We start from the raw sequence: 13,779 nt of genomic DNA on the forward strand, positions 1-13,779 counted from the left end.
GAAGTTTTAAAAGACTTTTATGTATACTAGAAGGAGAAATAACAGACATAGCCTTCTTAATGGATTTAAAATAAATAAAATCTCTTATGTTATCAGGAACACTCTGAAAATTAGATGTTGACGGAACAGCAACAGGTAATGTAACAGTACTAAAGGAAATTTTATCTGCATTAATAAGTTTGACATGACATGCAATACAAATAACAGCTGGAGAAACAGATACCAAAAGTGAATAGCAGACTTAGCTTGGTAGCTCCAGCACTGTGCAGTGATTTTCCTGTAGTAACTTCTGACTCAGTTGCAACGTGGAACATCTTGCAATATGTAAAAGAAAAAAACAACATATAAAGCAAAATTGATCAAATTCCTTAAATGACAGTTTCAGGAATGGGAAAAAAATGCCAGTGAACAAGCTTCTAGCAACCAGAAGCAATAAATAATGAGACTTAAATAATGTGGAGACAAAAATGACGCCCATATTTTTTAGCGCCAAAAAAGACGCCCACATTATTTGGCGCCTAAATGCTTTTGGCGCCAAAAATGACGCCACATCCGGAACGCCGACACTTTTGGCGCAAAATAACGTCAAAGAATGACGCAACTTCCGGCGACACGTATGACGCCGGAAACGGAAATAGAATTTTTGCGCCAAAAAAGTCCGCGCCAAGAATGACGCAATAAAATGAAGCATTTTCAGCCCCCGCGAGCCTAACAGCCCACAGGGAAAAAGTCAAATTTTAAGGTAAAATATGTTAAATTAAAATGCATTATCCCAAATATGAAACTGACTGTCTGAAAATAAGGAAAGTTGAACATTCTGAGTCAAGGCAAATAAATGTTTGAATACATATATTTAGAACTTTATAAACAAAGTGCCCAACCATAGCTAGGAGTGTCACAGAAAATAAGACTTACTTACCCCAGGACACTCATCTACATATAGCAGATAGCCAAACCAGTACTGAAACGAGAATCAGCAGAGGTAATGGTATATATAAGAGTATATCGTCGATCTGAAAAGGGAGGTAAGAGATGAATCTCTACGACCGATAACAGAGAACCTATGAAATAGACCCCTTAGAAGGAGATCACTGCATTCAAATAGGCAATACTCTCCTCACATCCCTCTGACATTCACTGCACGCTGAGAGGAAAACCGGGCTCCAACTTGCTGCGGAGCGCATATCAACGTAGAATCTAGCACAAACTTACTTCACCACCTCCATCGGAGGCAAAGTTTGTAAAACTGAATTGTGGGTGTGGTGAGGGGTGTATTTATAGGCATTTTAAGGTTTGGGAAACTTTGCCCCTCCTGGTAGGAATGTATATCCCATACGTCACTAGCTCATGGACTCTTGCTAATTACATGAAAGAAATATATGTATAAATGTGTGTATGGGTATATATATATATATATATATATATATATATATATATATATATATATATATATATATATATATATATTTATGTTTGTCTGTATTTATGTATTTATATATGTATATAAATACAAATATAGACATATATATATATAAATATATATGCACCTTTAAATAGGTTCCCCATTGAAAACGCAGAATTAAATAATACATGTTAAATTAATAATAGTATTTCTTCATAACAAAGTCATATTGCACCTAACACAAAGCTGTACAGTAAGTATTTTACGGATTATCTCTTATCTTTTTCCTGCCTCGCTATGTAATTCCATGTTCCTAGCAAGCCACAATGATTATTTTTTTTCCTTTTTAGACATCTGGCCTTTGGAGCTAAAGAACTGCACTTGCTAACAGTTGAAATACATGACCATAGCCACCTGTATTATAGCAAAGAAAATGTGCACCTGATACACCTCTGTGATCCATTAAGCAAAGGAAACAAATACAACCTTTTAGTGACTGAATCAGACCACCAACTAGCTGACCCATTACTCTTTCTGTATCCAATTACAATGAGATGCTGATTGACAGAAAAACAGAGAAAGACAAACGTGTTCAGGGAATGAGACAAAGACAAAGAAAAATGGGGAGAGAGAGAAAACTAAGGGGGGTATAAAGGAGAGGGTTAAATGAATCATTGAGAGATATACTGATCTTTGCAATACTGTTTATATTTTTATGTATTAAATAAAAAATACATGTTTAAAGGGACAGTCTACTTGAAAATGTTTATTGTTTAAAAAGATAGATAATCCCTTTATTACCCATTCCCCAATTTTGCATAACCAACACCAACTATATTAATATACTTTTTACTTCTGTGATCACCTTGTATCTAAGCCTCTGAGGACTGTCCCTTACCTCAGTTCTTTTGACAGACTTGCATTTCAGCCAATCAGTGCTGATTTATAAATAACCCCACTGGAGTGAGCACAATGCTATCTATATGACACACATAAACTAGCACTGTCTAAGTGTGAAAAACTGTCAAAATGAACTGAGATAAGAGGAGGCCTTCAACGGCTTAAATATCAGTTTATGAGCCTACCTAGGTTTAGCTTTTAACAAAGAATACCAAGAGAACAAATCAAATTTAATGATAAAACTAAATTCGAAAGTTGTTTCAAATTGCATGCCCTATCTGAATCATGAAAGTTTAATTTTGACTGTCCATTTAAGCTAACCAGTAGACTGAAAGATGCAATAAAACAATGAGAGGAAAGTGGGGAAGTGGGAATATGAGCTCAATGATACAAAACTCGCTGACATGGAGAGAAATCACGTAAAATCTTTGGGTGCTTTTTTGAGCATTATATAGTAATGTATCTGTGTCTCTCACATCACAAACCCAACACAGCTCAATAAACAGTTCTCAAGCTAAAGTTTGTCTTTCTCCTAATTTGTTTGAGGGATCGCAGTATACAAGATGTCTTAGATCTTCTTGCCAGACCAGAGAGCTTTAGAGAATAAGGCCCTGTTTGTTATTGGCGTCCGTAGATAACAGTTGCCAAACAACGCTTTTTATACTAACTTTATGACAGTGGCTAGCCTTGTTGTCTGCAGACTAAAGCCCAGATTGGCTCCTACAAATAAGGCTAAAGGTGGGTAGACGTTGGCTATTGAAAAATAATTATAGTAAAAAGGATGCTATTTTGTTATAAAACATTAAAGGGATAGTAAACTCAAAAAGTGTTATAGTTTCAATAGGTAGATAATCCCTTTATTATCCATTCCCAGTTTTGCACAACCAACACAGTTATATTAATATACTTTTTACCTTTGTGATTATTACCTTGTATCTAAGCCTCTTTTGACAGCCCCCTGATAACATGACTTTTTATTTATTATCTGTAGACTTGCATTTAGTACACGGTCGTGAGCACAATGATATCTATATGGCCCACATGAACTTGCAGTCTCCTGTTGTGAAAAACAAATCAAAAAGCATGTGATAATAGGCTGTCTGTAGTGGCTTATAAACAGGCAGATAATTAGAGGTTTAAATGTTATAAAGTATATTAATATAACAATGTTGGTTGTGCAAAGCTGGGGAATGGGTAGTAAAGGCGTTATCTAACTATTTAAACAATAACAATTTTAGTGCTGACTGTCCCTTTAAGACTTGGGGCTCCATTACATATGCCATACTCAGCGCAAGGCTTGGGCCGGCTGCCTTGCTTGACGAGGTGAAAATGGAGTAAGATTTCTCCATTTTCGCCACGTAAGTCCTTGCGCTGAATATTGGATACCGATTTGAGACGCAGTCCAATGTTAGCTTATGGGAGTAAAAATGTGGGCGACGGGTGAAATAAACATTGCACATTTATATGCGGCGCTGTATATAGGATACCAAAACAGCGCAAAAAACAGTGTCGCCGGCTTTTGTGGTCGACGCCGGTTTTTGTGCTGTTTTGGTATCCTATATACAGCGCCGCATATAAATGTGGCACATATATTTCACCCGTCGCCCACAATTTTTTTTCCCATAAGCTAACATTGGACCGCGTCGCAAATCGGTATCCAATATTCAGCACAAGGACTTACGTGGTGAAAATTGAGAAATCTTACTCCATTTTCACCTCGCCACACAAGGCAGCCGCAGCAAGCCTTGCGCTGAGTATGGGAGCACCGTAACTCCCGAAAATGCCTGAAAAAATAAACTAACACCTAGCGCAAGCGCAATATTTATCTACCTGTCAACCTCAATCCCCCACCGCAATAAATAATAAAGTGTATTAATCCCTATAGCCGCTATTAAACCCACATCGGAACTAATAAAAGTATTAACCCCTAAACCGACAACCCCCCACAATGCAATATGCCTAATTAAACTATTAACCCCTATATCCGCCATCAAAACCACACCGCAAGTAATAACTAAATTATTAACCCCTAAATCTGCCAACCACAACATCGCAAACTACCTATTAAAACTATTAATCCCTAAACCACCATTAACCCACAATGCAAACTTCCTATTAAAGTATTAACCCCTAAACCGCCAAAGCCCACAACGTAATAAACCTATCAATGTATTAACCACTAAACCGCCAAAGCCCACAACGCAAATAATTAAATTACTAAGCCCCTTAACCTAACACCCCCTAACCTAACACCCATTAAATGAACCCAAATTACCCAAATTACAAAATACTAAAGTTACTATTAAACTAGAAAAACCTAACACTACTTTAAAAATAAAAATAAACTAAGTATAAATTAAAGGGACAGTCTAGTCAAAATTAAGGGCATTTAGCTCTTTTACAAGCAATCCCTGAGGCACCTTGTAATATTGAAAAGGCATCTTATAGAATCTTGCAATACCAAAGAGCTTTAGAGAGGAGAGAGCGAACACACCAGGGCTTGATGTCAGATATAGCACACCCTGCATTTAGATCCCTCTGCCTTGTCAGGTAAATACAGTGACACTGTCTAATAGCACAAGACCTGCTTACATTAGAAGAATTGATTTGGCTGCAGTCTCTATATATGTAATGTCAGCAGGACTGCTGGGCAAGCATGAGACGCTGACTACTTAAGTAATTACACAATTGTATATCAAGGACAAATAATGGGAAACAATGCTTTTGATATCAGAAACAGAGAAAGACAAAATATAATAAGGCAATAACATTAATGTATTAAAAATCAGCAATAAAATTGCCAACATTTAAAGTGCATCTTTGTTGCTTAACTCAGCACCATTTATTAGCAGAATCAAAGCCAAATAAAAAAAAAAAGTGCATAAATATCAGCCCTTGCTCATGTAATGGATTTATACCTTTATATTCATTTTCTTCAGTTATCATTACTTTTCTGTATTTAATAAGCCTGATTTAAATAGGTTTCAAAATCTTTTTGCATCATTAAAGGGACAGCGTACACCAATTTTCATATAACTGCACGTAACAGACACTAATATAAAGAAGAATATGCACAGATACTGATCTTAAAAATCCAGTATAAAACCTTTTAAAAATGTGCTAATAAGCTCCCAGTTTAGCACTATTGATGAGGTTAGGCTGAGACACCCAGTGAAAGGGGCTGGGAAACAATACGAGCAGACACTCCCCCTCCCTCCCACCATTCCCTGCATATGAAAAGACAGATAACATAAACAGGAGCCAGCAGGAGTCTGTATACGCGGGTAGACATCTGACACTGTGGGGCTTGGTTAGGAGTCTGAAAATCATCACAATGTTATTAAAAAATAAGCAAAACTATACATTGTTATATAAACAACCCCAGATGGGCTATATAAATGGATTGTCTACAAAACATTTATGCAAAGAAAAATCTAGTGTACAATGTCCCTTTAACCCTTTTATTTGTTTAGGCAGTTACTGCTGTCCATGGTGCTGATCACATATATGCTCAATAATAGTAGCTGTACAAGGTAAACAAAGTAGACTAATAAACAGAAACAAATACTGCCAGATGTTCTGTCATTAATATAAAATATCCCATTTTTTATTATTAAGGAAGTATTGGTGAATTCCTTTATCAATGTTTGTTTTTGAGAATAATAAGATTTGGGTTTGTAAGACAATCTGCAGACAACATTCATTATATTTGTATAAAGTGCATTTAAGGAAAGATATGTAGCAATGTTAGCCTAAAGGAGTCTACAATGTGCATTTCCAGTTCAGACAATTAAAAAGTCCACAAATTCCAAAGTTAAATTTCACAAAAATAGGGCAAAATAAATAATGATAGTTTTTTTTGCAAAGTAGTTTTTTTACTCATCGCTAAATATTTTATGTAGAAATCTCAAGGTGTTCACTGTCCTTTTAAACGGACATTAAACAAAAAACTAAATAAATTAAAAAAAGTAATGCATAAGAGACAACATTATTTAAAAATGAATAATATTTTGTTATGAAAAAGTTAAGTTAAAGCTCATTCCACCAAAAAAATGACTTTCTTGTCTCAGCAATCTGTAATTATGCAACCACACATAATTCAACTTTATGGAAGGTGATTTTATTAACACTTTAAGCAACTTTCTAATTTACTCCTATTATCAATTTTTCTTCGTTCTCTTGCTATCTTTATTTAAAAAGCAAGAATGTAAATCTTAGCAGCCAGCCCATTTTAGGTTCAGCACCATGGATAGTGCTTGCTTATTGGTGGCTTACATTTAGCCACCAATAAGCAAGCATAACCCAGGTTCTCAATAAAAAATGGGTCGTCTCCTATGCATCATATTCCTGCTTTTTAAATAAAGATAGAAAGATAACAAAGAAAATTTGATAATAGGAGTAAATTAGAAAGTTGCTTAAAATTGCATGCTCTATCTGAATCATGAAAGAAAAAAAATGGTTTAGTGTCCCTGTAAGCCAGTTTACAGATGGCTAGTTAGGTCCTGTTTTGAGTATTTTGTACAGTTATGGAGACCATGTTCAAGAAGGATATAAGCAAATTGAAATCTGTTCGAAGGTGAGCTACTAAAATAGTACATGGTCAAAAATAACAACTTACAAAGACTTAATGACCTAAATATATATAGCTTTGACAAGAAAAGGGAGAGAGGTGACATGGCAAGAATATTAAAGTAAATGAAGGGGCTTAATAAAGATTAAACTGAAAGTATTTTTCACAATAAACTCAACATGTTAATGAGTTCAGCAGTATGGAAGACATTTTCTTAGAGGTGGTGAAGGCAAACATTATGGGAGACTTACAGAATGCCTGGGTTAGCATAATTATATTCTACAAACAAATTAAAGGAATGGTCTATTTAAAATTAAACTTGGATGATTCCAATGCAATTTTACATAACTTTCTACTTTACTCCTATTATAATTTTTTCTGCATTCTCTTGGTATTTTTATTTGGAAAAGCAAGAATGTAAGCTTAGGAGCTGGCCCATTTTTGGTTTAGCACCTGGGTAGTGCTTGCTGATTGGTGGCTACATTTAGACACCAATCAGCAATTGCTACACAGGTGCTAACCCAAAAATGGGCCGGCTCCTAAGCTTACATACTTGCTTTTTCAAATAAAAATACCAAAAGAACAAAGAAAAATTGATAATAGGAGTAAATTAGAAAGTTGCTAACACAATTTTTATAAAACATATACTTTCAAGACCTATAAAAAAAATCTTGTTTTTTATACATTTAGGTAATGTCAGTGTTGAATCTCCTTTTGATACCAAAGAGATGTACATAATGAACTACAATTCCACTAAGAATTAACCCAGATAAGACCTTGCCTCTATTTATATCTATATGATATTTTAGCATAGCAGGATAATTATGACAGTATTCACCTGCAAGGTGCTTTGCACACTATGCAAACGTATGACACAAGTGCTCTAAGTCAGTGTTTTTCAACCAGTGTGCCGTGAGAGATCCTCAGGTGTGCCACGGCAGACTGACAACAGTGTGACATATTTTTTAAACTTTGCTTGTTTTTTACTCCCAGTGCAGGGGTAGTTTGTAGGAGGCATGGCATAACAGCACAATACATACAGTATGTGTGTGTTTGTGTATATGTGTATATATATATGCTGTATTAGGCTACAATGTGTGATTTTTTTTTAAATTTTTGGGATGGTGGTGTGCCACAGGATTTTTTAATGTAAAAAAGTGTCCCACAGCAAAAAAAAAAGGTTAAAAATCACTGCTCTAAAGTGACACTCATAAATTAATTAGCTCACACTCCGCCTCTGGGCTACCACTATAATGTATGGTTTATTTGACAACATTTGGAGTATTTGTTTTTTTTCTTATAAATCCATGCTATATCAAATTAATTGTAATTATAAATGATGCATTTAAAAGAACATTTTGTTTAATATTTCTTTAATGTAATGTCGCTTGAGAGATTTTTCTTTTGATAATTAACAATTTGGGCACACATTCTCAAAAAATAATGCTATTCCTGGGCTAGGTTTTTTTTAACAACTCCATGCATTTAGACAAGCCAGCTTCTATCTGCATTAAGGAAAAATTAAAAGTACCTAGAGAATCCAAACATTTGGGATACAAAAAGAATAAACTTAGAAGGAACTTAGATATTGCAAATTTACAGCAACATCCATATTCATACAAAAAGCACAGATCTATGTTTATTGACAAATTCTGAATCAAATGAAAAGAAAAAAACATCTATAAATGTATAACTTTAATTAATGTGAGTGCTAGACATATCCAAATGAATTAATAAAAAGTTAAGTAGCTTTTTACAGCACGACTTACGACTTGGACCATGGATTTTGATCGGCTTATCACTGCCTAATGAGTGAGAACAATTCTGACATACGCATTCTTTGCCTCTGAATGTCACCTTGTCTCCGATGGGAAAAGGTTTTCTGTGGGAAAGAGAAAAAGCTTTAGAAACTGTTTGACAATCCACTTTGGAAAAAGCCCCCTATTATATGAACAACATAAAAACACACAGATGTTCTATGAGTTGAAATGAAAGGACATGGTAAGAAGAGCAATGCACTCTTAATTAATATAACAAATGTATTCAGTTGAAGCAGATTTGGCAGTAACACACATAATTAGTCTCATCGTGTCTGCTTCTTTTCTTATGAACCTAAAAACTCAAAGCTTGGATAATCTTCAAGATAGCATTATACATAACCTGTTATTGCAGAACTCAATGTATTTGCTCTGACCCCATCTGCTGTAAAACTGTAACTTGTACTAATCTTGCTATAAAAAGAACTTCTATACCTTACTTGTGATTATGCATTTAATAACTTCTTATTTTACTTTTAATTTTATATGAAAAAGTTTTTGTTATTAAAGATTCAAACTTTCTCAATTCAGAGCATGCAAACTTTTCAATTTACTTGCATTATTAACTTAACTTTGCTCTTTGGTATCCTTTGTTGAAAAGCCAAAAAGAGATTACTGCTCAATTTTTGTATATGAGTCTGTGATTGACTGACATCTGTCCCATGATACAGTTAAAGTTACTGCTAGTTTGAAATTCCATTGAAATTATTCCATTGTCTTTTTATTACGAATATGTTGACGTTTTGCACGTTTTTACATGATATTATAATTGATCTACTCCAACAGCATTTGCCTCTATGAAAAGCCTAAGAAAAGCCTGTTTATAGCTGTTTGCCTAATAGTAAAATGCAAGTGTATGAAAATGTCATGTTCTGGTTATGCTGAATACATCTTTCAGATGGTTTTAAGGGGTATAATAGTAATTTTGTAATCCTTAATAGTGCATTTCAGATATTTCAGAATATAATTCTACTTCTAAAATACTTCTCAGCGAAGTACTGAGCATTTTAAATGTGTGTGTGCCTTTAGCTAATACAGTCATGTTTCAAAAGGAATGTAATGACTGTATTTTTTCACATAGAAAACTCAAATGGATTATTCATTAATAATAAAAAAATGTAATTTGTATAAATAAATGAAAAGAACTAGAGAAAGGTGTCTTCTGATGAGTGTACATACTGTTGGTGAGGGGTTTTAAAGGAAAATATATGAGAAAAAAGGTGCTGCAAAAGGAAAACACACATACATAATGGCCACCTCTAATTTGTTTTGAAAATGCTTTTTGTTATGATCCCATGTAACTTTTAAAAAAAAATGTAAAAAAACCCCCCTTACTTTAATGCCAAAGTTAAAATGTAAATGTTCAAAACAGATCTATAGGAGTGCTGGGGTGTTATGTGCCTCCAAATATATATATATAGCACCCCCATTGAGATGCAAATGGCCCCATATATTATGGGTGCTGTCATAGCACTGCTATGTCTTTCAACTTTTTACCCCCTTTGTTCGCTCCCGTTAACCCCGCATTAACCCTAGAAATATTAAGTTCCAAAAACGCCACTGGTTCAAAAGCCAATAAACTCTGAACTGAAACACCTTCTTCCTAGTAATTTCTTGTAACATTAATGACATAAAACATTACATTATCAATTACTTAATTAGTGTCATACATTGTAACACCATACATTACATCAACTATACATTATTAAGGAAATCAAACACTACATAAAATATTATCAATGACATAGCCGCTTGTAAAATAGTTACACTGATTTGTGCTTAATGAAAACAAGACTACAGGTGACCCTCATTTTACAACGGTTCAATTTACACCGTTTCAGAATAACAACCTTTTTTTCCAGTCATGTGACTGCTATTGAAAAGCATTGAGAAGCAGTGCATTTATTAAAATAGCCAGTAGGTGGAGCTGTCCGCTTGTGTTGCAGCAAAGCCAAGCAAGCTGAAATTAATCAGTTTAACCAGACCAGAGTTATCGAGCAGATTTCAAAGAAACAAGATATTTCTGTCTATAAATCAGTCCAGATTGGAATGCATAGAAAGAACTTTTTGCATAAAATTGCAAGTGAAGTCTGTGTTGTGTGATTATTTTATTAGGTTTATAATGCTGTTTAGCATTTAAAGTCGTCTTCATTTCAAAGCTTTAAAAATAATGTATTAGGTGTTACTTATGACAATTTTGAGAGGGGCCTGGAACCTATCTCCTTCACTTCCCATTGACTTACATTATAAACTGGGTTTCAATTTACAACGTTTCGATTTACAACCATTCCTTCTGGAACCTAACCCCGGCGTAAACTGAGGGCTACCTGTATATGAGAAAACCTTTTCAAATGTAATTTATCATTAGTGCTTTATGTGGAACATATAGGCTAAAGGAGTATACAGTTTCTGTCAGTAGAAACATTAAAGGGACACTGAACCCAAATGTTTTCTTTTGTGCTTCAGATAGAGCATGAAATTTTAAGCAACTTTTTAATTTACTCCTATTATCAAATTTTCTTCATTCTCTTGGCATCTTTATTTGAAATGCAAGAATGTAAGGTTAGATGCCGGCCCATTTTTGGTGAACAACCTGGGTTGTCCTTGCTGATTGGTGGATAAATTCATCCACCAATAAAAAAAGTGCTGTCCAGAGTTCTGAACCCAAAAAATAGCTCAGATACCTTCTTTTTCAAATAAAGATAGCAAGAGAATGAAGAAAAATTGATAATAAGAGTAAATTAGAAAGTTGCTTAAAATAGCATGCTCTATCTGAATCACGAAAGAAAAACGTTGGGTTCAGTATCCCTTTAAATCAAATATGCTAATTTTACCAAACTATTATTAAATCTTTATAAACATGTTTATTTGTATGAATTGCTAATGTTACATTTATTAATTGACTCTTTATCACTGAAAGAAAAAAGAAACTATAATGTATAAGAAAAGTCATGTTATTTTATTGAAGATTGTTTATTCACAATGCATAAAAACGTTCAATTGTACTGTTAAATTAATATTTATTATTGTCTGCTGTGTGAGCAATGGCTGTGTCACGGTAACAGTTGTTAAGAACAGTCAGATTTTAATATGATATATTAACCCCTTAACAAACATGATGTACCCTGTATTTTGCTGGTCCTTACGTTTTGTTTTTGCCCGTAATAGTGTAGGCCTTGCTGCACTAATTACTCCCTCCCTCCTGCAGGCCTCCTACTATAGCGTGGGCTCGCCGCTACAGGGTACATCACTTGTAGTTAAGGGGTCAAGTTATGCATAGTAAAACCAATTTCAATATACTGTCATTATTTATTTTGCCCTCTTTTCATGTAATTTAGCTCTGATTGTGGATTTTCTAATCCTCAGAACTTAAAATGCACACATAAGATGTCTCAATGCTACATACTGTATCTTTTCCTAATAACAATGACAAATCAATGCACCTAACATCATTACCATGGGTGCCCTTGTCTGCAGACTCAAGCCTGGATTGGCTCATCCAAATAAGATAAGTGACTCTGTGGTATGTCATGTGAATCTCAGAACTGATGATATTTATATCATTGATGATGTCATCTGTGCTGTCATTAGTAATATTATTAATGATGTCACAAAAATCTAAAAACGATGGGGGATATATTTATAATCACCCTGCTTTTCAACTAAATGTTGTATGTGACCCACATACATATATAAATAATTCTACTTTATACAGGCTGTGCTGTAATGCATAGACACTTTAATTTCTACAGTTTTTTAAGGATAAAGTAATTTTCTTAAATTCCCTCTCATATTTTATGTCACAAACAAGCCTATTTTTCTGAACTGCATAATTGACAATATACCATTACTTTATAGGCAAGGGCTTAACATCTTCAGCCTTATTTATAAAATGCATCTGTATTCAGTAGATATCTGTTAAGTTATTTGGGGAAAAGGCTACTCCACTAGCAGATATATAGAATTTAATAAGTGGTCTCTCTAATAGTCATGTAAGCTCAATTATGTATCATACAGTATGTTCACCAAAGAACCTGAGGCAGACAAGGAGGTCTTGACAGATAAATATTTCATGGGCTTTATTGGGGTCTGATTTCTTCCATGGGAGTTAAAAGTATGCACAGCTGTTCTCCGCAAAACTTAAAATAGAAGACAGCACAGCTGCATTCCCAGCCTCTCCCATCTCTCTGCTTTGGTAATCAGAATGCTCTAATAAGGAGCAGCAAATGTGCCTCTCATTATTCAAGGGGAAAGTTTATCTGTTGTGCTACTGATTGTACCTGAATGTACAATGTAAAAAGGAGTGCAGTGTTCTTGTGTAGTAGAGTGATACAGAGACAATTTAATAGGTTGCTCTTAAAGTAAGGCACTACATACCGGTATACTGTATATTGATTTTCCAAAGCTTTGGATTTTTCTTTTTGTTGCTAATAAATTAGTGTAAAATGAACCTTCTTATAAATTGTAAGTCAATGGGAATAATATTATATATAAAACTGTGAATGTTAAAACTCAGATCTGGGATCTAATAAAAAAGATATATTTCCACAAAATAAAGAAACACAGCGTTGTTTACGTGTGTTTTTATAGAAAGGCCTGCATTTAAATAAAACCTTAAACGGGCAGTAAGCAACTTTTAGTTAAAGGACATTTCTGTTGACTTATAGAATAACATATCAGCAAAGTCTAAAAATATTTTAAAACAAATCAATATCTTGTTTGGTGCAATTATCTTTCAATCGCCAAACTCCCACCACTGCAGCTGACAAGGTTAGCCATAGTCATAACCATATTGTTAGTATAAAGTGCATTATTTTGCAGTTCTTTTTTTTTCAAAGTAAAATAGGGAGACATATGTAGCGGGCTTAATTAATTGCTGAGTATTAGAAAAGTCACCAATTTCAGAGATAAATTACATGAAAAGGGGGCAAAAAATAAATAATGGTATTGCACAGTTGTTGAACTAAGCATAACTAAACATTTTATTTTAAAATATCAAAGCATTTACTGTCCCTTTAACTGCCTGGCTGCAAGTGACTAAAGGTATTAAAAAAAAAAAAAACTAGGCAAATTCAGTAGCAACTTAGCAT

General features: G+C 34.2%; 1 protein-coding gene across 6 annotated transcripts in view; it reads right to left on the bottom strand.

The window, feature by feature from the left end:
* ABLIM3 (actin binding LIM protein family member 3) overlaps window positions 1-13,779 on the bottom strand; it is a 425,761-nt gene that overhangs the window by 168,842 nt on the left and 243,140 nt on the right. For all 6 annotated transcript variants that reach the window (XM_053717109.1, XM_053717108.1, XM_053717110.1 and 3 more), the window contains exon 4: window positions 8,642-8,754. In XM_053717109.1, coding sequence (XP_053573084.1) covers window positions 8,642-8,754 — 113 coding nt within the window. The remainder of the gene's footprint in view (window positions 1-8,641; window positions 8,755-13,779) is intronic.

Source organism: Bombina bombina, chromosome 6, assembly GCF_027579735.1.
Source record: "Bombina bombina isolate aBomBom1 chromosome 6, aBomBom1.pri, whole genome shotgun sequence".
Lineage (NCBI taxonomy): Eukaryota > Metazoa > Chordata > Amphibia > Anura > Bombinatoridae > Bombina > Bombina bombina.